The sequence below is a fragment of the Zootoca vivipara genome, chromosome 7 (assembly GCF_963506605.1).
Source record: "Zootoca vivipara chromosome 7, rZooViv1.1, whole genome shotgun sequence".
NCBI classification, from domain to species: domain Eukaryota; kingdom Metazoa; phylum Chordata; class Lepidosauria; order Squamata; family Lacertidae; genus Zootoca; species Zootoca vivipara.
Genome location: NC_083282.1, coordinates 10159034 through 10181679, shown reverse-complemented (window position 1 = coordinate 10181679; position 22646 = coordinate 10159034). Strand labels below are relative to the sequence as shown.

Here is a 22646-nt window from a genome sequence, read left to right as displayed (position 1 = left end):
ATCCAGTTGTTGTTTTTTCTTTAAATTTTTTTGGGGGCCCCCCGAGAGAGTGGGACCCTAAGCTGTAGTTTGTTTAAAGGTAAAGGTACCCCTAACCGTTAGGTCCAGTCGCGGATGACTCTGGGTTGCGGCACTCATCTCGCTCTATAGACTGAGGGAGCTGGCGTTTGTCCACAGACAGCTTCTGGGTCATGTGGCCAGCATGACTAAGCCGCTTCTGGCGAACCAGAACAGCGCACAGAAATGCTGTTTACCTTCCCGCTGAAGCGGTACCTATTTATCTACTTGCACTTTGATGTGCTTTCGAACTGCTAGGTGGGCAGGAGCAGGGACCGAACAACGGGAGCTCACCCCGTTGCAGGGATTCGAACTGCCGACCTTCCGCAAGCCCTCGGCTCTGTGGTTTAGACCAATCTGGCACTGGCAAGAACTCTGAAAGTTTGACTCTCAGTCTCTCATAAAGAACCTCTAAATGTAGGCCATTTTGATTCCCCCACCCCCCAAAAAATTCTCCCAAACACTGGTGTTTCTAATGATTAATCTAAAACAGCTAATATCCAAGTTGGCTCATGGAGGTTACACACATGATTTAGAAGCCTGATTGTGCTACAATCAGTTACTTTACTTATTATTACTTAATCATGAATTTGACTTTAATGCAAATCTGGATGTTTCTTTCACCCAACTGAGAGCAAATTTCACCAACCATTTAGTGTGAAGTTATTATTCTTTTGTTAAAGAAAGAAAGTGTCCGTGCTACTCTTGGCTCTCTCTTTTTGAACTATCCTGTAAATTGGTGGCATCACCCTTGAACTGTTCATCCAGAAACACGAGTTTTTGAAATTAACCGTGCGTGTCCTTAACTGTGAGCAAACGGAAGATGGAAACAGGAGACAACAGGGCTGGTGTACATTCAAAGCATGCAGCATTTTCCAAGAGACAAATATTTAGTTAACCAAGAAACAGAAGATTAAAGTGGCTCCATTTTGTAGAACGGTGTAGATCAACAATACTGTTTCTTTTAAACAGTAATCAAAATCGTCTCCTAAGACCAAGTAGACAAATCCCTCCCATCCCTCAATTTCTTCCTCTGACCTCTCCATCTCAGGTGGAAAATATTTTTGGCCCTCCCTCTTCTCTCCTCACATGAATGGTTGACTAACAAATTGCCACAATATATTTATAAAATTCTGTTCTATGGTCACCAATGTGTTTGAATGAAACACCCCACCCCATAAAAATCCAGGCAACTTCCCCAACAAGCCAAGCACTCCTAGTTTTTTTTTTTAAATAAAAAATAAAAAATGGGAGTGGCAGAAGATTTTGGTGGGCACCAAGAGGGGTGTCTGAGGGCACTGTGTTGTCCATAGGCACCAGAGTGATCTTCCCTGTTCTAATTCATCAAGAGTCCCTGGCAGTTCCTTTCCAGTGTTTACGCTTGGGAAAGTTGAGTCCTCACCGTGAACTTTGAGATCAATATCCCTCTGTTTCTCCCCTGCAGCATTAACCGCAACACACGTGTACCTTCCCGAGTCACTGATCTGTGCGCTTGTCAGTGCCAGGATACGACCTCCAGAAAGAATCTAAAAAGAAGAAGATGTAAGATTGTCAAAAAGTGACATGAATCGTGACGTGTGATTGACAAACATAATTATATATCAAGTTGCATCAATCACACAATGCAATTTTCCTATCCTGTTTGGCTTTATCTTCACAATACTTCCACAGATCTTTACAATATCTGTTCCTGTCTTACTACTTTGCACTTATTAATATCAATTTATTCATTTTTTTTAGTGACTAACCAAGGGATTTCTCTAAAATGCCAGAAAAGGCTTGAGTATTTTCATATCAAATTGCAATCCTGATTGCAATTCAAAATCAGGTGTCTTCATGTTCCTCATTATTTCTCACCGAATTAAAAAAAAATGAAGTGTGACGGGGTCAGAAACTCTCCCCCAAAACTACCTGTGAGCTCCCATCATTCTCCCCAAGCATATCTGGTTATTATTACAAGAACGGGACCACCTCTTAGCTGGCTGCAAGTAATTTCCTTCCATTCCTGGTGTTTGGAAACCTACTATGACAGTGACTCAGGCACCAGGTTGTGTGAGAGAGATGGCCCTTCCTGCCTCCACTACTAAGGAATGGGAGAGGGAGAAAAATCTCTGGCTCATATGTGGTATGTGTGTCATAACTGGTGTATTCTGAACCAGGCATTGGACTTCCAACAATCCCAGCCAGAGTGGGCAATGGTCAGGGCCTGCCCTCTGCCATAGCAGCCAAAGCATTGGGAAGTTTCGTGCTTGGAGGGAGACGTTCCTGGCCTCTCCCTCCAGCTGGATAAATTGAGTTACCGTAGCTTGCCTGCCAGATTGGACCAGGTAGACTCGAGTTGAGCTCACTCTGGGGGGCAGTCCTGACTGGGTCCACAGAGGACTCCACTCAGGGCTACTCCCTGGGCATAAAAAGGGGCACACCTCACACAGGGCCGGTGCGTCCATTTAGGTGGACTAGGCCATTGCCCAGGGCGCGAAAAAGGGGCACACTTCACGCATGGCTCACCGCAAACCCTTTTTTTGCATCTTGCTCCCAGCCTCCCTATCATTGTGCTTGCTTCTACCAGCTTTGTGGGTAACATGGGGTAATCTGAATATGGACTAAGTTGGCTGCCCTATTCTGGGCCGGGGAAGAATTTCCCCCCTGCCAGGTAAATTGGCTAACCTGGGAGGTTTTCGCCTTCCTCATAGCAATCGTCACTACTTTGGAAGGTAAGGCATCGGATATAACCTGGGCATGGTTGCAGGGGAGGTTATATCCAATGCCTTATGGGAATATGGGTATCCTGTTAAAAGGAGGTGCACCTGCCCAGGTGTGGGGACTAAGGCCAAAGCACTCCTTGAGGTGGCAATCCTTGAGAACTGGCACCTGGTTTGCATGTGTCATGATTTAACGAAGCCATAACATGGAAGCATGGATCAATTTCCCATTGTTGTTATTATATTATTATTATTATTATTATTATTATTATTATTATTATCAATTTATTTACAGCCCTCTACCCAGGGGTCTCAGGGCAGTTCACAGAATAAAATCACGATATAAAACCACAAAATACGTAATGAAAATCAAAACAGCCCAATAGCCCCCCCAAAAAACAAAAACATTTATAGGGGGCATAGGATATAAATCTGATCAACCAAAGGCCTGGTTAAAAAGGAACGTTTTTGCCTGGCATCTAAAGGTGTCTAATGAAGGCACCAGGCGAACTTCTCTGGGGAGAGCATTCCGCTGACGGGGAGCCACTGCAGAAAAGGCCCTGTTCTCATGTTGCCACCCTTCAGGCCTCTCGAGGAGGAGGCATACGAAGGAGGGCCTCAGAATATGATCTCAGGGTCTGGGTAGGTTCATATGGCAAGTGACGGTCCTTGAGGTATTGTGGTCATGAGCCATTCATCTCCTATTGTCTCGGCTGTAATGTGGCTTTCCAAAGAGCACTAATTTTTGGTGCAGCAAATAAAGGTGCAGAAAAGTGGAGAATGCTACAAACAGACCATGCTAAGCAGTAATCACAGGGTCACTTCCAGGGTGGAAGCCCCTTGATTACTACTGAAAAACTCAGGCCACCGATTTCATTCAATAAACTAGTTTAAATAGTCCTGGAACCCTCAACAGTAGCATCAAAGTACCTGGAGTCCATTTGAGAAACTAGAAACAGGGCTACCATCTTTCAGCCAGGTCAGAATGGGAACAGGAATCCCACGAGCTTCACATTCCAATCGAACCGGATTATTAACCACAACAGTTACCATTTCGTTGTTGCCAGAAATGGAGGGTGAAACTGACAAGAGAAAGAAGAAGAATCAAGTATTTGAAAGTCCCATCTATAACTTTTCAGATGCATGTGAGTCTATGTTTTCTGAATGGGATTAAACTTTGGTGGTTCCTCAGCCTTTTCCCATCTGTCTCCCTGCCCTCTCCCCAAGTTTGGGCTTAGAACCGTATATAATATCCTTGGCGTCAAACATTTCTTGCAGTCAATAGTTGGGTGGAGTTAACGGCTGTAGACTGCGTCTTGGGCCACAGCAGCTAAAAAGGAAATGTGCTGCTCCCAAGTCATTATAAATCAATTAATATTAAAAGCAACTGAACACAGTTTCTGTTTAGCTCAGAGGGAGAATGTGACTCCTACAAGCCAGCATGCCAAATTTTAGCAGTGCTGTTGCAAGCCCATCTCTCAAACAACCAATCAAACATATGCAAGTATAGCTGCCTAATAGGTTTTTTTTTTCTAAGAGTGACTTTCCATTAGTGCTTTAGGAGCAAAGAAATAAGAATAACAATAATGATGATGATGATATAGTACCAATCCTGCAGAAGTAGCGAGGTTTTCATGTCCCCAGCAACCCCCGGGGAGTGGCCTGGATCGTTGTGTCAAAATTTCAGGACGATCGGTCAAATGGTTACGGAGAACATAGCGGCCGACAATTTCAAGTTTTTTACATTTTTATATATATAGATTGGAAGCTGCCCAGAGTGGCGGGGGCAACCCAGTTGAATGGGCGGAGTATATGTAATACATTATTGTTGTCATTATTACTGTACAGTGGTACCTCTGGTTAAGAACTTAATTCGTTCCGGAGGTCTGTTCTTAACCTGAAACTGTTCTTAACCTGAAGCACCACTTTAGCTAATGGGGCCTCCTGCTGTAGCCGTGCCGCCAGAGCACGATTTCTGTTCTCATCCTGAAGCAAAGTTCTTAACCTGAGGTACTATTTCTAGGTTAGCAGAGTTTGTAACCTGAAGCATTTGTAACCTGAAGCAATGTACCACTGTACAAGCATTGCTCATTTGACTGACAGCTAATCAGCTGGGGTTTTTTGTAAAGTGGACAGTCGGGTTGCAATCGTGATCCATGCAGGATGCACGTTCGCAACCCGTCTGCACACGCGCGGCTCACAATTTGGCGTTTCTGCACCCTTCGGGTACTTCTGGGTTTGCACAGTGCGCAACCCGAAAAGACACAACCTGAAGTGCCTGTGACCCAAGGTACGACTGTATTTTTAAAAACCTTTATTCCTGACTTTTGCCGACAGGTGAACACATTTTTTGCTCTGGTGGTCTTTTGCCTTGCTGAGTGTCTGATGATGTTAATAGGCATATATTCTCTGGGCTCTCTGCTGCTGCACTGCTATTGAATTTTAATCCAAGCTTTGATTTTCTGATATTAATATGATTTTCTGATATTAAAAGTGTTCTATGCCAGCCTGATTCATGGGCATTAGGAGGACAGGACAGACATGTTTAGTAGTAGTAGTAATAGTAGTAGTAATAAACATCCTCATCATAAATGTTTTTTCATGATTTTGCAATATTTTTGCATGATAAAGTAACAAGTGCTGCAAATTACAGTAGAACCTCAGAAGCCAAATGCCTGTAAACTTGAACATTTTGGCTCCTGAACAATCAAAACCCGGAAGTGATTGTTCCAGGTTTTTGAACAATTTTCGGAAGCCAAATGTCCGGCGCAGCTTCCGATTGGCTGGAGGATGCTCCTGCAGCCAATCGGAAGCTGCGCCTTGGAAGTCGAACGCTTTGGAAGTCAAATGCACTTCTGGAATGGATTCCGTTCAACTTCCAAGGTTTGTCTGTATTACCTTTTTCTGTAAAGAAAGAGGCTTGATAACAAGGGGAGAGGGGCTGAACAATTACCAAGACAAACCAGTGTTTGTATTCCCCAGACACACAAAGATTGTGGCAAGAAAACCAAAGAGAACATAAATTTAAATTTTCTCTCTTTGCTCACAAAGGAAGAAGGGAAGAACTCCTTGGCTTATGCATTTAAATCTGTGTTAATTTTTTGCACCCAAGTGAAAACCTGTGTTCTATAGTTGCATCTGATTTGGCCAGACTATAAGAAAACAATGGAAATAATTTTTTTTAAAAAAACATTGTTGTTGGAAGTTGATAAAGGTGTCTCATGGGTCTGAAAAGGTTGACAGCTACTTGACTGAAAGACTAGCAACATTGAAATAAACACTGAAATGGCAACATTGAGATCTATCTTCCAGGCACGACTACACTGCACAGTTTTGTCGAGGAAACACTTCAGAACGGAGTGTTCTCCCTTTTTAAAGTTTTGTCAGTGCTACAAAACCGAGCTCTGGACTAAATATTCCCCGAGTTTTCTCCTGGGAAACGATTTTAACGAGTACCTGGAAGCTATTAAGTGCACAAAATAAAACATGAAAAGAGCAGATGAAATGTGGAGAGGTGTTTCCCGCCCCTCGAGCAGTCCTCTTTTTTTATGAGAAGAAATATTTACCGTGAACCTGGAGGCTGTAGAACAGCTCGGCTATTCCTGCTGCATTCGCCACAACGCATTTATAAATGCCAGTGTCGGAGATGTGGGCGCCATCAATCTGTAAAACCTGCCCTCTGTTCAAGAAACTGACGCTGGCGGTGTTGGTGAGAGGGTGGTTATCTTTGTACCACGTGATGACTGCAGAGGGAATTAAGTAAAAGCGGCTGTTGAGAGGGGTCTAGAACTCGCTGGTCTGCGTTTATCTAAACGCAAAAGCTCCTTGGAAGGGGCGAGGAAAGGCAACTACCTGTTATGTTCAAATGCCACTCATGCATAAATGTAAAACAGATGCTTTGTGTGCGTCCATCTCGGATGGCAAATGCTGAAAAATAAAGGCGGTGGGCGTGTAGGGAAAGAATTAAGGAATTCCTTCCCGTTTTTGAAATGGAAACAAGCTCAGCGTTAGGACTAGGGCTGTGCGATATATCAACCGGTTTGAAGTCCACATTGTGATATCGGTTTAATAATTTTTGACCTGGCAATATATTGCAAATCATGATGTGTGTGTGTGAGTGCATGCTATGTAAAAAAAAACCAACGTTGGAAAACTGGTGAAGGCAGCCAACGCTTCTCTAGATTCCTGCAGCTCCTATTAACTCTGCTGACTCAGCTCTTGAGAATTACAAGAGCAGGCGCCGGCAAAAATCGCAATGCTGGAAAAATCGTGAAGTCACCCAGTGCCTCTACATAGCTCGTTCCTTATTTCAGACATCGTAATATATTGGCATATCAGGATGTTTAGCTGGTGGTATATATCACAGTGTTGAACCAGCCCTAATTGGGACACAGGGCTACATCCAAAGCAACACTAAGTCATGCATCAACACTAGGATTTCTACCTGTGCAATGGAACTCCCCCCCCATGCCCCCTAAATCTATTATAGGGGCTCCTTCCAACCCTCTGGAACAGATTTGGAGAGGGTGCAGAGCAAAAAAAAGGGGAGAAAGTGCTTTTGCACCCCAGCGGTAACCCTTGCGCTAAAAGGATGTGTTAGAGGGATACTGCCCAATAACTGCCCATCAGGTTGCATATTCAAGCAGGCCTGTTATTGTTCTTCTCACTGGTCACTTACTTATCCCCCACCCCCGTAACAATATGCTTTGGAATAACATCCCTACAACAGCCCACACTACTTAGGATTTTTTATAAAGCACCCAGAATTTTATAAATACTAAACATAAAAATGTACACATGAAAATATGGTGGCATGGCATCAAAGCACAACTAAGTTTGGCTCAAAGAGAAGTGGGGGTGGGGGACTTAAAAACAATAGGAGCTCGGACAATGGAATGGGTGGAATTAAAATGTGGATGCAATCTCCCACAACAAACAGGGTGCCATGTGGACAATCCAGTATAAACCCACTTCAAATGCACGTACCCGCAAGAAAGCATCAGTCTGGATGGGCCCAAGGCCAGTTCACAAATGGCCAAGTGTTGAGTGATCCAGCGACACGCATACATATGTAAACAAGCTCATCCTGAAAATCTGTTTCTACATTTACGGGGTGAGAAGGAATGATAAAGGAAGCGGGAGCCAGCAAAAGCAGAGCCAGCCCCAAGGCAAATTCAGTCCAGTCCAAAAGTTTAGAATGTCGCCTCTGCCAAGGCAATCAAGGGAGCTGCTTCAAAAGCAGCCAATTTCTTTCTTCAGCCTCACTCCTGGAGTCTCTGCATCCGATTTCGCAATGCCAGAAGCAGCCTTGTACATGTCATGTGGTTAGTCAGCAAATCCACCCCGAAGGCTCTTTTTGTCGCAGAGAAGTAGCCAGTGACTTTAAAAAAATTGCTCCGGATAATGAGCAAGAGCCATCCCCAATTCATAGCAACAAGGATGGTCTGAGGGGAAGCCGACTGCACCATCTATCCATGCATGGCGGAAACACCCCAGTCTATGCAGCACACAATATCTGCACCCTTCCCAGCCCTCCGGCTGCCTCGCAAAATGACTTCTGCCCTTTTCCTGAGGAACGTTGAATGGCAAACCCTTTGCTTTCCAAGCACATGGAGTGTTCGTGAACATTCTGCACATTCCTCGCAACTCAGCCAAACCAGTTCCAGAAATGTTACCGCAACAAACAGTTGATGGGATCCAACATTGAGCTAAGAGGGGTATGAATGCAGGATACAAGGGCCACTCGTGCAAGGGGGTTTCCCCCCTCTTCCACCTGCCCTTAAACTATTCTGGGGTTTCCCCAATCCTGCAGAGCAGATTTAGAGGATGCGGGGAAGGGCAATTTGTTGCACAAATGGACCTTGTTTTGTGCCTGCAAGAACTTAGTTGAATCCCACCCAAGACAACACAGATGGGTTTGTAGCACATGGGCTACACAACACATTTATTGAAAGAGAAATCCCATTATGTTTCATGGAGCTACTTTAGGGTAAGGTGAATCCTGAAATGCAGCAACTCTCCTCCCGCTCACCCAATTTATTTATTTTTTAATAACTTCTGAGTGTGTATCTACCTGGCAAAGGATTTCCAGATGCTTCGCACTCCAGCTGTATTGGATTGTTCAAAACCACAGTCTCGTTTATCATCTTTCCTGCATCCTTCAAACTGGGTGGTTCTGGGAAAGAAAAGGAAGAAAAGATTAGCATCTTGGTTGTTCAAACTCACATATATGAAGGCTTTCTTCTGTGCTTATCAAGTTAACTAGTTTCTGTGACAGTATCAACACATATATAATGAAGGCGCCAGGCAAACTCCATGGGGAGAGCATTCCACAAATGGGGAGGCACTACAGAGAAGGCCCATTCTCGTGCTGCCACCCTCCGGACCTCATGTAGAAGAGGCACACATATTTCTTAAACCAGAACATGGAGAGACCTAAGTGGTTTCCCCCTTCTTCTCTGGGATGTTCCAGGTGTTGTGCTACCTCACACCACACGAACAGAGGGAGCACGGGGCAAGGAATGTAGTTGATGTGAGAATGGAAAGGATGTGTGGTATTTATAATTGCCTTCCGCCATCCCTAAGCACATCCCACGTCAAGGGAATGCACACGGCAGATAGCTAACTCTTTATTGTTAAAGATACCACTTATGGTAGCTTCTACAACTCTTAATAGCTACGCACACCAATCTAGCATCAGGTCCATGCTCTATGGAGACCACCAGTTTATGTACCTTCCCCCAATGGGCTGTGCACTTGCAACCGGAGACTATGCCTCAATGGAAACATCCTCTGCTCATCCCTTTTCAGTCCCCTCCTGGTTCTGGGAGACAGTGATGCAGGAGAAAGTGGGGAAGCAGCTGTCCCTTCACTTCACTTGCCTGACCTGCCTCCTTTCAACCCATTCTGTGCTCCACCCTCCAGCTCTGAAGCTTCTGCTGCCTCCGACTCTTGCCTCCTGGATGTTACAGTTCCCCACAAAATCACAGGCCCCTCTCCTGAGTCAGTCCCCAGCCCGCCTTCCCCAGCGCATCAACACCCTACCAGTCCCCGACATCCCATTTGAGGGTATGTGTGGAAGTCACCCCTGGAGACGGGTTAACTCCCTTGCCGCAATGCTGTGTGCAGAAATCTTCTCATCAAAGCTGGCCCCAAATCACCAGGCTCACATGCAATCAATCATTCCCTCCACAATACTGGAGACTCCTCTGAAAAAAACGGAGGCTTGCAAAGACGACAAGGAGGAAAGGGTGTGTCGTAAAAATGACAGGAGCTGCTAAGTGCTATCACAAACGCCTAAAACGTTTGCGAAAGAACAAGAGCTGAGCAGGAGAATGTATGTGGAGCATGCATGTGTGGACCTAGCATAGTCAATAGTCTACGTTCCACGTCGGGAAAACCATTACCATACACATGCAGTCGGACATGTTGTTGGGCTTCGCCAGCTGCATTTGTTGCCACACAGGTGTATCTGCCAGCATCCTCCATCAAAGCCTTGGCGATCTGCAGAATGCGTCCGGAAGACTCCAGCTGCTCCAGAACGGAAAAAGAAAAAACAAGCATCCAGAGAGATTTCCAATAGGATATGCGCATTATCAGCTCTCCTTCCAAATGGCAATTATATTCAGGGTGCTTACTTCTGGATTTTTGGCTTTAAAAATCCAAAATCCTACTGCTAAAATTCCAGTTCAGCAGCTGGAATAAATCATGCATAAAGAATAAATGCAATTCATTTGCATGTTTGCTTTTAGGTGAATGACCAGGGCATTGTTATTTGCATGCTTGTTTTCTAATCTTGGCCCATTATGAGGATTGCCAAAGACAAGATTCCACTTTGGGATTCTTTCTTCTTATTATCCACTGTAGAGCTCTGCTTCCCCTCCCTTCATTTCAATTGACCTAGAAAAAAAAGCCTGGGGGTTTTAAGCTATTGGCATATTAAACAGAACTATGGTACACTGGGAAGCAGGTCATACGTTTAAATTATAGCAATGAGCAGTAGCAGTGTGTGTGGCACAACATAGTCGCTCTCTTGCCAATTACAAAATTTATTTGTTTAGGTTTTTCAAATTAAAAATTTACAGAGATATATCAAACATAAATCATAAAAACAAGATTCCAAGGAATCTCCTGGACTTCCATCCTTGCCTTTGTGGGCATAGCTGCCAAGTTATCCCTTTTTTAAGGGATTTTCCCTTATGCTGAATAGGCTTCCTCGCGAGAAAAGGGAAAACTTGGCAGCTATGTTTGTGGGTCCTATTGTTAATCCTTTCCTCCCACATTTTTTTTATGATACAGTAATCCAAATATTTTACCTCTCCATTGTGCCCAAAATTCACCATTAAACTACAAATGTTATTCCAACCCTACTAATGATTTCAACTGTTTACAATGGTCTTTAAGGTAGGTTATAAATTTCCCCCATTCCTTGTTAAAATTTTGGTCTTCCTGATTTCTGACTCTTCTGGTCATTTTAGCCATTTCAGCATAGCCCATCAACTTCATCTGCCATTCTTCTCTGGTAGGGACGTTATCTTGAGTCACTCTCTGGTCAATGGTGTTCCTGGCTACCGTGGAAAGTCCAGGGCTGCACAGAAACACTGCTGGCCAACCTGCCATTCCTGTTAGTGTGCCTGTGAAGTCCCGTGAACCTCCTGTTGCCTTGCCCTGTCTCTGCCAAGGCATGCAGCAGTGACCCTGGTGATGGGCCAGTGGCTCCATGGATCTGCTCTACCACGTGGGCCGCTACTGTTAATGATGTTCCATTTTTAAGCTTCTGGAAAGGCCAGGAGGTGGGACGGCAAATGGGAAACTGTGAATCTGAAGGGTCTAAAACACTTGGGCTGATAAAGCCAGCACAATATCAGAACAATATTCTCCACCCCCACAGCATTCTGCTGAAGACTTCCATGCAACTCAAAAGCTTATATGCTCCTGCACCAACAAAATTATGTCCAAACGCCTTGCTCGTTGGGTGCCTCTGTTCTCCTGGAATCTGGCGTGGCAATCATTTAATGCTGTGGATTATTGAAATCAATCAATTATTGATACGTACCCGGATATTTGCTCTCGCTGTATTTACAGGCCGACTGTCTTTCAACCAAGTGATTGAAGGGATGGGTATGCCATTGGCAATGCACTGCAAGGTTACTGGTTTGTGTATCACTACAGATCTCTCAGGGAGCCCAGTCGATTTTATTGTTGGAGGAACTACAAAAAATCAACAAAGAATGTTATGCAGGAGCAACACAATCCAGCTGCTATAAACCTGCATACAGTTATCAAGACAGTAGGAAAGGATCTCTTTCAAATTCTTACAATACAGGTGGATCATTATCATATGTTAAAACAGGCCTCCCCAAACTTCGGCCCTCCAGATGTTTTGGACTACAATTCCCATCTTCCGCGACCACTGTCCTGTTAGCTAGGGATCATAGGAGTTGTAGGCCAAAACATCTGAAGAGCCACAGTTTGGGGATGCCTGTGTTAAAACATGCAGCTACCACTGAAAACGGCAACTGGTTATTTAATTCCCCTGCTAAAAAGGCAGCAATGTGTTGATTCTCACCATCCCATTCCATAAGATCTAGAGCAGGGGTGGCCAACTCCCAAGAGACTGTGATCTACTCACAGAGTTAAAAACTGGCAGTGATCTACCCCCCTTTTTGTGGTTCAGGTCAAAGTTGTTGAACTTTTTTTAGGAAGGAGGAAGACCGATTTTTGGGGGGGGGGGGTTGTCAGGTCAAAGTTGTTGAGTTTTTTCAGGGAGGAGGTAAAATGTTGAGCTTTTCTTAGGGGAGCCACAGTTGTTCAGCTTCTTTGGGGGAGCCAATGATCTACCAGTGATCTACTGCAGACATCCAATGATCTACCGGTAGATCACGATCTACCTGTTGAACATGCCTGATCTAGAGCAAGACAGGTAAACAAAGACTGCTACAAAAGTGAATGCCTTCCCCTGTGCTTCTTTTGTGAGCAGCATAAGGCAATTTAGAATCCTGAAATTCTGGTGCTATACATTGAGTGAAACCGCAACACATTTAAGGCTGTTTGATAAGGAAATATATTCAGAGACATTCCCTCCCCCACCCCAATTTTCTTCCCTGGAGAAACAACGCACCATGCACAGTCACATCAAATTCCTTTTTGTTTTCGCCTGCCTTGTTTGTTGCTACGCACTGGTAATGGCCAGTATCCGAGACTTCAGTCCGCGAGATGAGAAGCTTGCGTCCATTTAGTAAGATCTTATATCCGACTCCCCCTTCAATAGGCTGGCCATTTTTCAACCACCTAGTGGATTAAAAAGCAGGTCTCGTTTGTATAAGCTAGGGGATCATAAAATACCTGCGAAAGTATTCACAAACTAACACAGGCTACGGAGGCCGAGCTTCATTCAGAGTCTGACACTTTGCCCAGCGAACTACTATGGATTACGTTTGTTCAGGTCTCTCAATTCTGCATTTGTCCAGCCTGTAGAAGTGGAAGGAGTCTGCTCTCTGACTTGCCCAGTGAACTCCAAGCTCTGGGTTCCAGATTTTCCAAGTTCTCCAGCTTCCATCTTGGACACTGACTTCAAATACCCTGAACTAGAGAGAATGCTCTCCATTTCTAAATATATATATATGGCCATCCACATAGCTGCCAAGTCTCCCGTTTTCCCCGGGAAACCCCCGTTTTTACTTACCTTTTCCCAGTGGTCCCCCATATCACTTCGTCTCCTGTTTTTCTTCGTTATTTTCTCCTGCCGGTGGCCATTTTTCCCCTTTCTGATTTGCCCTTCTATGGGCACAAAAAATGGCCGCCACCGGCTTCAAAAGTCGCATCTACGCATGACTGGAAGTGTCGGCGGCAGCCATTTTGGTGCCCATAGATGGGCGGGGCGACACCAGAAGTTGCGTCGACGCACTTCCGGTCATGCGTAGAAGCTACTTTTGAAGCCGGCGGTGGTCATTTTTGGTGCCCATAGAAGGGCAAAGCGACACCGGAAGTTACGTCGACACAACTTCCGGTGTCACACAGCTGCCAGTCCCGGATTCTGCAGTCCGGGACTTGGAAGGTAAGGGCTATCCATAGTACAGGTTTGATCTTGATGTGCACATATATTAGCTTCTCTTCCTCATGCTAACACAAGTTGTATCAGCAAGGTAAAGCATGGGAAACCATTGCATTCACGGGAAACCAGGAACAGAGAAAAAGAAGGAAAGTGGATTCTTGTAGGAAGGTAAACAATGGAAGGGAAGAAAACAGTGAATGGACACTGGAATCTTGGGAATGAATGATGCTCATTGTACTCTAAAGGTTCAATGTGAACCACATCGGTAGAACATAAAACTCTTAATTGCAGGGTTGTGGGTTCGAGTCCTACACTGGGCACAAAGATTCCTGCAATGCAGGGGGTTGGACTAGCTGATCTTTGTGGTGCCTTCCAACTCTACCATTCTATGATTCTATGACATCCGTGCCCAAAGAGCCTTTCCCAATGGTCCCTGAAACATTCCATAAGTAATTGGCACCTGACCAAGGACTCCACTGACCTCTACTTCATGGTTATAGACAAAACTATACAGTGGTACCTCGCTAGACGAATGCCTCACGGCACGAAAAAATCGCAGACTCAGAAGATGAAGTTTTCTATGGCCACGCCATAGAAAACTTCACAAGACGAAGCAGGGCAGGGGCGCCGCGAAGAGGAGAAAGTCAGACCGAGCCTCCTGCGGGAAGCCCGCCTGCCTCGCGCATCCGCCACCGCCATCGCCCGGCTTCCGCAGGGACATGGCGACTGGCAGCGCCACACCGAAACGGCCACCGGCAGCCGAGCAGCAGCCAGATCCCCTCTCACTCTCACCTTAAGCCACCGTGCAGAACCCCGAGGGAGTGGATCCCCTTCTTGCCTGGGTGCACGGGAGAGCTGCATGCGCGCAAACGGGAGAGGCCAACCAGACAACCGGCCTGCCTGCGCATGAACGGGCTGTCTGTCTGGTTGGGCGCGAGGGTCCGGCTGCTGGGGAAGGAGGGAGGGAGCCTCTCCCTGGCCCTCCTCCTGCTTCCTCCTCCCCAGAGCTTTTAAAACTTCCAGCCGTGGCAGGTGAGTTGGCGCCTTTTTTTGGCGCTATTTTTTCCCCCATAGGAACACATTAATTAAATTTCAATGCATTCCTATGGGAAACCGTGCTTCGCAAGACGGAATTTTCACAATACGAAATGACTCGTGGAACGAATTAATTTCGTCTTGCGAGGAGGTACCACTGTACTTTGGCTTAGCATATAAGGTTTTGTTTTCTTTCTGCATGTTAACTCTAATATCTCTTTCAGCTGTTTGCTTTCTAGGCCATGGAAAAAATGATGGGGTGGGGGGTGGGAACCAGGAAAGAAAGATCAACCTTTTTAAAAAGCAGAGGTGCTCAAGATATTCTCCATCTTCACAAAAGCTAGAAAAATGTCCTAGCAGGCACAAGAAACAACAGAGCAACTACATAAAACATGGCATCCTGTATAATCTGAGGTTTTAGGAGTCTAAGGCAGATCTGTGACTTGACTCCTGAAATTATGGATGGATTTATCTTAGCCAGCCCAGTTGTGCACAAAATGCGTAATACTGCATCAGAAAATTATAGTTCCACCAAAGGAAGATGACAACTATACCATAGGAAAGGCACTACTACCGGTACTACTTCCTATTCTACTACTTCCTATTCTAGAACTTTTTAAACCTTTGCTAACCTACTTCCTTTTCTTTGCTCTTCCAACCAAAATCTGACAAAAGTTGTGGATTTCTTTTTCTGTTCCTTTGTCTCTCATTTTGCATTGAGCAATAGCTTCTTACGTGATTGTTGGTGGAGGCGTTCCTGTTACCGGGCAGTCCAGCTCCAGGGAGCTGTGGAGAATCACGATATAATCTGTAGATTCATTTTCCCCTTCCACACTTGGTGGCACTGGAAAGACAGCAAACCCAAAGTCGCAAATAAAAGTACTGTCAGAATTTTAAAAAAGCAAATGATTTAAAATACTATTTCATGGTCTGTCCTTTCTTGAACGATGCAAAATTTCATTGGACAAGAGATGGTTTAGAGCTTATACTTTCTGCAGCAATTTATTTACAAGTCGAACTGCTAGCACAGAAGCATAAAAAACTAGCACAAATTTCCAAGCAGCATCAGTCCACCACCAACCCCAAACCCTGCAAGTGGTGCATTGTGATGTAATGAAACATGCCACTGAACTTTAGACAACGAAACCATTGATAAATTGGTTTGGTTTAAAGAAACACGTTAATGAGGAGTTGCTAAATCTCCCAGCCCTGTCTATTGTTCCCCATCAATAACAAAATCTGTATGTCACACAAACGGAGAGGAATAGTCCATTATAAATTTAATAGAGAGGCTATATAACACCAGTCCTGAAAGATCTACATTTGGTTCCCAGTACATTTCCAAGCACAATTCAGAGTGTTGGTGCTGAACTTTATAGCCCTAAACCAAACTGCAGCCCTCCAGATGTTTTGGCCTACAATTCCCATGATCCCTAGCTAACAGGACCAGTGGTTGGGGAAGATGGGAATTGTAGTCCAAAACATCTGGAGGGCCAAAGTTTGGGGGTGCCTGCCCTAAACAGCCTCGGCCCAGTATACCTGAAGGAGTGTCTCCACCCCCATCATTCAGCCCAGACACTGAGGTCCAGCTCCGAGGGCCTTCTGGCAGTTCCCTCACTGCACGAAGTGAGGTTACAGGGAACCAGGCAGAGGGCCCTCTTGGTAGTGGTGCCTACCCTCTGAAAAGCCCTCCCATCATATGTCAAGGAAATAAACAACTATCTGACTTTTAGAAGACATCTGAAGGCAGCCATGTTTAGGGAAGTTTTTAACATTTGATGTTTTATCATGTTTTTAATATTCCATTGGGAGCCGCCTGAGTGGCTGGGGAGGCCCGGCCAGATGGGCGGGGTATAAGTAATAAATAATAGTAATAATAATAATAAATCACATAAAGAATTAAACAGTCCTATCCTGGTGCCATCCAGATGTTTTGGGTCTAAACTCCCATTATCCCTGACTGGCTGAGGTTGGTGGGAGCTGGACACCAACATCTGGAAAACAACAGGTTGGGGAAGGTTGACGTAAGTGAAACTTGTGGAAATACCTAGTTGACAGTGGCAGGTTAAAAAAAAGCTTAAACTCTGTTTTTACACACCTAGGATTTCCACATCGTATTTGATTTCCTTCTCTCCTGCTATGCTGGTAGCCACACAGACATACTGGCCATCATCAGCCTCTCCAGCAGTCATGATTTCCAGCTTCCTTCCACCAGACACAATGTGCAGGTTGTCGCTCGCTTTCACAGGAACCCCATCCTTCAGCCAGGTGAGCAGGGGAGGTGGGTTGCCAGCAGCATTGCACTCCAGTACCAGGGAACTGCCAGAAACCACCTGCTTATTCTGGATTGCTTCAGAGTCGCCCTCAATAACTGGAGGAACTGGAAGGAAATGGAGAGGAAAGAGGAGACCACTCAAAAACCCAAGCCATTATCTTCTGTGACCACTCAAAAACCCAAGCCACTATCAAATCAATTGGTGTGGTTCCATCCCAGGTAACTCAGCCTCCAAGGAATTATATTGTCTGGCAAAACCATGGTTAATAAGAGGCATTTCAACCAGGACAGTATTTTCAGGCTGGTCAATGCCACAAAGTAAGTGAGGACACCCATTGGTTAAACTGGCTTTTTGTAAGGAAAGCCATCTTTTTAAAATTCAAAGCTGTCATATGTTGCGGGATTTCCTCATGACAAGCAAAATAAGTAATTTCCAGGGAGAAAGCTCAACAGCTGAATCACTCTGAGCTGCTTCTCGACTTGTGACTTTTCTCTGAATAATGCCTGGGGGTAGTGATTGTTGATGGGCAGTCTCAACATTGTGGTGGACCCATAAAGTGTAAGAACTGGGTTGCGCCAAATTAAAACATAAGAACTCAATAAGAGCCCCACTTGGTCGGACCAGGGGCCTATCTGCTCAATCACCATCCTATTCTCATGGTGGTCAACCAGACAGGTTTGAGAACCCTATAAACAGAACCTCTGGACAGTACCACTTGTGTTCCCCAGGAACTGATACCTATTGCTTCTGTGATACCAGAGGTAATATATACCTGTATACCTGAAGGAGTGCCTCCACCCCCCATCATCCAGCCCCAGACACCGAGGTCCAGCTCCGAGGGCCTTCTGGCGGTTCCCTCCCTGCGAGAAGTGAGGTTACAGGGATCCAGGTAGAGGGCCTTCTCGGTAGTGGCGCCCGCCCTGTGGAACGCCCTCCCATCAGATATCAAGGAAATAAACAACTATCTGACTTGTAGAAGACACCTGAAGGCAGCCCTGTTTAGGAAAGCATTAAATGTTTGATGTTTTATTGTGTTTTTAATATTTTGTTGGAAGCCGCCCAGAGTGGCTGGGGAAACCCAGCCAGATGGGCGGGGTATAAATGATAAATTATTATTATTATTATTATTATTATTATTATTATTATTATTATTATGCCATCATGATGACTAGCAGCCACTGTTGGCAGGGATGTCCAACAGGTCGATCGCGATCTACTGGTAGATCCTGCTAGGTTTTGATAGATCGCTTTCGATCTCTGGCTCCCTTTCCTTAGCGTTGCTAAAACTGACTCCTGCCCCGTCCCCCATTGTTGTTTGATCTCTGGAAGGGAAGATGGAGCTTTCTCTGTGCTGCTGTTTTCATCCATAGCAATCTTTTTGTGAATGACTTTACCCATTGCCTTTAAATTTCCTCCTCCCTAAAAAAAGCTCAACAAGTTTAGCTGAATCTAGCTGAAAGGAGATTACAGTCTTTTGAGAATTGGCCACTCCTGCTCTATGGGTTTGCCTAAAGGTAAAGGTAAAGGGACCCCTGACCATTAGGTCCAGTCGTGACCGACTCTGGGGTTGCGCGCTCATCTCGCATTATTGGCTGAGGGAGCCGGCGTATAGCTTCCAGGCCATGTGGCCAGCATGACTAAGCCGCTTCTGGCAAACCAGAGCAGTGCATGGAAACGCCGTTTACCTTCCCGCCAGAGCGATACCTATTTATCTACTTGCACTTTTTGGCATGCTTTCAAACTGCTAGGTTGGCAGGAGCTGGGACCGAGCAACGGGACCTCACCCCATCGCAGGGATTCAAACCGCCAACCTTCTGATCGGCAAGCCCTAGGCTCTGTGGTTTAGACCACAGCGCCACCCGTGTCCTGCCCAGATCAGCTGAATAGATCAAATTCCAGTTTTCTGACTGCATGCTGAACAAAAAAGTGTGTTCTTTCTCGTCTGCTTCCTACCGTAGACATCCACTAGGAATATTTTTTCAGCAGTCCCAGCTACGTTGGTTGCCTGGCAGCTGTACTTTGCAGAATCAGAAACTTGAGCATGAGGAATCTGAAGGAATTGCCCCCTGTCCAGGTAAAGAGCTTCTGGGCTAGACGCAATAGGGTGTCCATCTTTATACCACGTTATGGTAGGAGCTGGGATTCCCCTTGTCTCACATTCCAGCTTTAGCACACTGTTCAGCAATGTTGACACTTCAGTGGTAATGTTTCCGCCTTTGATTGCAGGTAGGACTGTTTTCAGGGAGGGAAATGGAGGAGAAAAACAGTAAAAATCAAGATCCAAAGAAGAGGAAGCCAGAGCTTAATTATTACTTGGTTTGTAAAGGGCTTTCAGTGGACAAATTGTTTTCCCCCACCCCACCCCACAACAGCAAAAACAAAACAAAAAACATGGTGGTGCAGTTTCCTCTACCCACCATCTGTAACAGTAGCATCTGGGAACAGATTTGCCACAATAGTTTTCATTGGTCAAATGGTCTCCTAATGGGAGAAACTAGCAAGAGACAGGAAAAAATCTATGCTATTTGGAACCATCTTCAAAATATAAACTCAGATGTGCAGTGTTTGTGAACACTCTTATTTGCTCATTGCATTAAGTGTTGAAACAGAGTTTAGACTAAAGCATGGCATATGCTTCAAAATATATAAACTGTTAACTATTACAAAATATAATCCACTATTGCAAAGTACTCAAAGCATCTAGTAGTCAATAAATCGGGGTGCCTCTGATGTTTAGATAGCAACCTGTATAATAACTTTGAATTTGCTTTCAAACCCACGTTGAACATTTCTCTGAACTGCATAACGCTTGGATCCATGTTTGGGTGTGTGAGAGAAAAACAAAAAGAGAGCACATATCCCATCTATTTTAAAGAGACTACATGCACATTCAGGACAGGGATTATTGCACATTATGCTGGTGAAGCCATCTGCCCAAACACAACATATGCCTTCCTGAGCATAAGGACTATTCCATTTCATTTCACCCTGGGTAAAAGAAGAGTAAAAAGGGAGTTTGCTGAACCATGTGGATCCTGCAGCCTAATTCAAACAGAGGGGAGTTCCAGAGTTGAAGGGGAAAACATCTATGTAAATCAATAATAAAATGAACGGATTGCTTCACTGACACTCAGCCAGCCATTGTCAGCCAGCTCAGCACACCAAAAAAGCAAAATAATATGGGGCTCAGATTGGCTACGAAGAGCCTTAAGTTTCACCCTAAACACCCTTTGTGCCTTCCCTCAGGAGACCCGACTCATATTTTGAGAACCACAAGTAACACTTCAACACTGCGCTGGTTTCAGCATTCCTTGAAACCCAGAATAATTCCCCTGTCCTCCGGAGGCAACAGCTTATGTGGATTCCTAGCCAAAAACAATGTATGTAAACTAATCATTCGCAGATGCTCCTGCGAGACACTGCAAGCGACATCCACTGCGCACACAAGCCAAACCCTCAATGAGTAGCTTGACTTCTGGGGGAGGTAATGTTTGCCTGCCAATGTAAGCCCCGTGCTGCCAAACAAGTCGGTTGGTTGCAACCTGCCAACACCCCAGGTTCCAAGATATCATTCAAAATGGCACTTTAAAGATGGGAAAGGCCGAATAAAACAAACACTGCTGGGGCAGGGGTGTTGCATGAATGACGGGTGACCTCCTGTCTAAGACCTCTTCAGGCAAACATTTCCCCACCTGTTACAAAATGGGCTCATCTGACCTGTCCATCATTTTGATGCTACTATCCGTACCTAAGGGACCCAGGTGGCGCTGTGGGTTAAACCACAGAGTCTAGGGCTTGCTGATCAGAAGGTCGGCGGTTCGAATCCCTGCAACGGGGTGAGCTCCCGTTGCTCGGTCCCAGCTCCTGCCCACCTAGCAGTTCGAAAGCACATCAAAGTGCAAGTAGATAAATAGGGACCGCTCCAGCGGGAAGTTAAACGGCGTTTCCGTGGTGTTGCTCTGGTTCGCCAGAAGCAGCTTTGTCATGCTGGCCACATGACCTGGAAGCTATCTGCGGACAAACGCCGGCTCCCTCGGCCTATAGAGCGAGATGAGCGCCGCAACCCCAGAGTCGGACACGACTGGACCTGATGGTTAGGGGCCCCTTTACCTTTACCTTTATCCGTACCTAAGGAGATCCCAGGGTCTCTTTGAGCCTATTATCAGCACAGACAGACAGGATTGATTTAGTTTCTACACAAAGAGGAGCCCTGCACTACGCCAGATCCAGGGATGGGGAAGGAATTTGGCTCAGTTTGCATTTTAATGTGAACCTGTTAGGAAAACATTCTTTAAGAAGCAGATAAAAGTTCCTGGAAGCTTTAAAGAGGGTTTTCTTTAAAGAATTTTCTTTAGTGTGTAGGTGTGATTGATGTCAGCTGGAGGTGCAAATAAAGGGAGGAAGTTGCAGGATCCAATTTCCACACGAGGAAAGCACACACACACACACACACACACACACACACACACTGTCAGCACGCACGCTGATAACAAGTTTGGAAGTAAGACAATGTGTACTGCTGGTACTGTGAGTTTTGCTGTGTCGGGATTGTTAATTACTGGACTGAGATTATACCGTGCTGGAGAGATGAAGAAGGAATGTAAATAGCTTGTATATTATAGTAACAGAAATGCTTGTGCAACCAGTGAAGAAATAAAGAAGCTCTTGACTGTGAATTTGAGTATGACTCCTGTTCTTGACCTCTGTCTCCGGGAAAACTCTGCTACAAACAGTATGAAGTGGTTTTACCGAGGTGCCACCACACATGAGGAAGCGCAGCAGAAGTGTGTGGGCGGTAACCTCTAATAGAAACAGCTTGATACCCTGTTTCTCCTAAAATAAGCCATAGCAGGATTTTTAAGCATTCAAGGAATATAAGCCATACCCCGAAAATAAGCCATAGTGATAGGCAGTTTAACCTTGTAGGTTAAACTGTACCATACTTAATAAAAATAAGACATCTCCTGAAAATAAGCCATTGTGTGTGTGTTTTTCTAGGAAAAATAAATATAAGACAGTGTCTTACTTTTCCGAGAAACACAGTATGCACTCGTAACTAGCCTTCAAATTCACACTTCTCAAAATTTTGCAATGCAGTTGCATGTGAAGACCCGCAAAACCACCCCCAAAATAAATACACAATAGACACAGGATTTTAGTTTAAGGGTTTCTGGCAATAATTTGGCCACAACTTTATTGAATTACAGCATGTGAGTTGTTGCTTAGGCATTGGTTCCCGACTACCTGACCCTGCACCATGGCAGGGCAGGACTGACAACTGGACTCCACCAGGGGAAACATACGGAGGGAGCACGGAGTTGAGTGCAGGCTCCAGTTCACCCCATATGTTCCCAGGGACTCTGCTGCGGCCCTAACCCCTGAAAGGGGAGCGGACAAAAGCAAGGCGAGTCCCTGGATTCCTTTAACGGAATTCCCTAGCAGCAGCAATGGAGGGGCAGGCACAGCCAACAACGTCCCCGCCCCAAAACATTGAACCAATGCCTAACTGCCAACCTTACAAAG

The 22646-nt window shown here is 45.2% G+C and overlaps 1 protein-coding gene across 3 annotated transcripts in view; it reads right to left on the bottom strand.

Moving 5' to 3' along the window:
- HMCN1 (hemicentin 1) overlaps positions 1-22646 on the bottom strand; it is a 280560-nt gene that overhangs the window by 119699 nt on the left and 138215 nt on the right. For all 3 annotated transcript variants that reach the window (XM_060276655.1, XM_060276656.1, XM_060276657.1), the window contains exons 31-40: positions 19077-19355; positions 16946-17227; positions 15583-15691; positions 12880-13049; positions 11815-11969; positions 10166-10289; positions 8833-8934; positions 6326-6502; positions 3690-3841; positions 1460-1583 (exon numbers count right to left, since the gene is read on the bottom strand). In XM_060276655.1, the coding sequence (XP_060132638.1) occupies positions 1460-1583; positions 3690-3841; positions 6326-6502; positions 8833-8934; positions 10166-10289; positions 11815-11969; positions 12880-13049; positions 15583-15691; positions 16946-17227; positions 19077-19355 (1674 nt within the window). The remainder of the gene's footprint in view (positions 1-1459; positions 1584-3689; positions 3842-6325; positions 6503-8832; positions 8935-10165; positions 10290-11814; positions 11970-12879; positions 13050-15582; positions 15692-16945; positions 17228-19076; positions 19356-22646) is intronic.